The 1,124-nt window shown below is 46.4% G+C and overlaps 1 protein-coding gene across 1 annotated transcript in view; it reads left to right on the top strand.

Annotated features, from left to right (window-relative positions):
* Positions 1 to 834, top strand: part of LOC108573381 (zinc finger protein 36, C3H1 type-like 1) — a 28,542-nt gene extending 27,708 nt beyond the window's left edge. The window contains exon 2 of the mRNA XM_017935821.1: positions 1 to 834. This exon is cut by the window's left edge and continues 492 nt beyond it. Coding sequence (XP_017791310.1) covers positions 1 to 660 — 660 coding nt within the window. The 3' untranslated portion in view covers positions 661 to 834.
* Positions 835 to 1,124: the final 290 nt, after the last annotated feature.

Below are 1,124 nucleotides of genomic sequence, written 5' to 3'. Positions count from 1 at the left end.
GGAAATACCTGCAACGGTGGTTCGAACGTAAATCCAAACAACAGTAGTGTTAGTTTGCTCGAGCAGATTGCGGCTTCTCCGCAGGTAGCAGCGGTCGCCGCTGCAGCGACCCCTAACCTCATGAGAACGAACTCGTTGAGCTTGTGCAGCAGCACGAACGCGTACAACCCACCGCCATTGCTTAGAACGAATTCGCTGAGCTTGACGACCAGTCAACACCACCATCACCACCATCACCATCACCATCATCATCAGACTGGTTCAACGACTGTTAGCTCGGTTATCGGCGCGACTAGACCGAAGCCGTTGAATCTCAGCCCGACCTTCTCTCTTGGCAGCACAGGAGACTCGATCTCACCGTCGTCCAGCCTCAGTCAATCGCCAACAAACTCGATGGTGAGCTTCTTTAGTGACGATTGCAGTCAACAAACATCGGTGGCAAGTCTACCAACCACGCCATTCAGTTTCGGCCAGGATTTCGGGCTTCTCGCGACGAGACAAAGCCCTAGCCCACGAACGAACAGCGTTTGCAGTCCTCTCGGCTCTGACGAACTCTCGCCAAGGACACCGTCCCCGTTATCACCGAACGCCGAGTCGAGGCTGCCCGTTTTCAACAGGATCAGCAGCACTCTCAGCGACTTCGAGAACTTAAAGATCTAAAGAAGCTTTTTGGGGGTCCTCACACTCTTTGGTATACGTTTCATTTTTTTTTTTTTTTTTTTTTCGTTCTTTCTCGACAATACGTATATAGACGAAGACGTTTCCAAGAGCACGGAGAACAACGAAGAGTTTTGGACCCGGAACACGTTAATTTATATATGTCGAACGAAAAGACAGGAGAATGTTTTAGGGAGAGGGGACGGACTCTCCCACCGACTTGAAGAGAAGGATTTTTTTTTACATACTTGAATAGTTGAATTTCTCGTGCGAGATTGGATCTTTCTCTCCGTCGTACTCGGATTCTTATTTAAGCATTTCTTTTCTATTCGTAGGATACGTTAGGCATCTTACTCTCGTTCTATAAACGATTATCTCTTCCTTTTTATCCTAATTGTCTCTATAATGTATACATGTATGTATATTGTTGCTATAATTAATTTTATTAGTAACGTTAATCAGTAATC

The sequence above is a fragment of the Habropoda laboriosa genome, unplaced genomic scaffold (genome assembly GCF_001263275.1).
Source record: "Habropoda laboriosa isolate 0110345459 unplaced genomic scaffold, ASM126327v1 scaffold146, whole genome shotgun sequence".
Lineage (NCBI taxonomy): Eukaryota > Metazoa > Arthropoda > Insecta > Hymenoptera > Apidae > Habropoda > Habropoda laboriosa.
The sequence above is the reverse complement of the archived record's forward strand: the minus strand, read 5'-3'. Positions and strand labels throughout refer to the sequence as shown.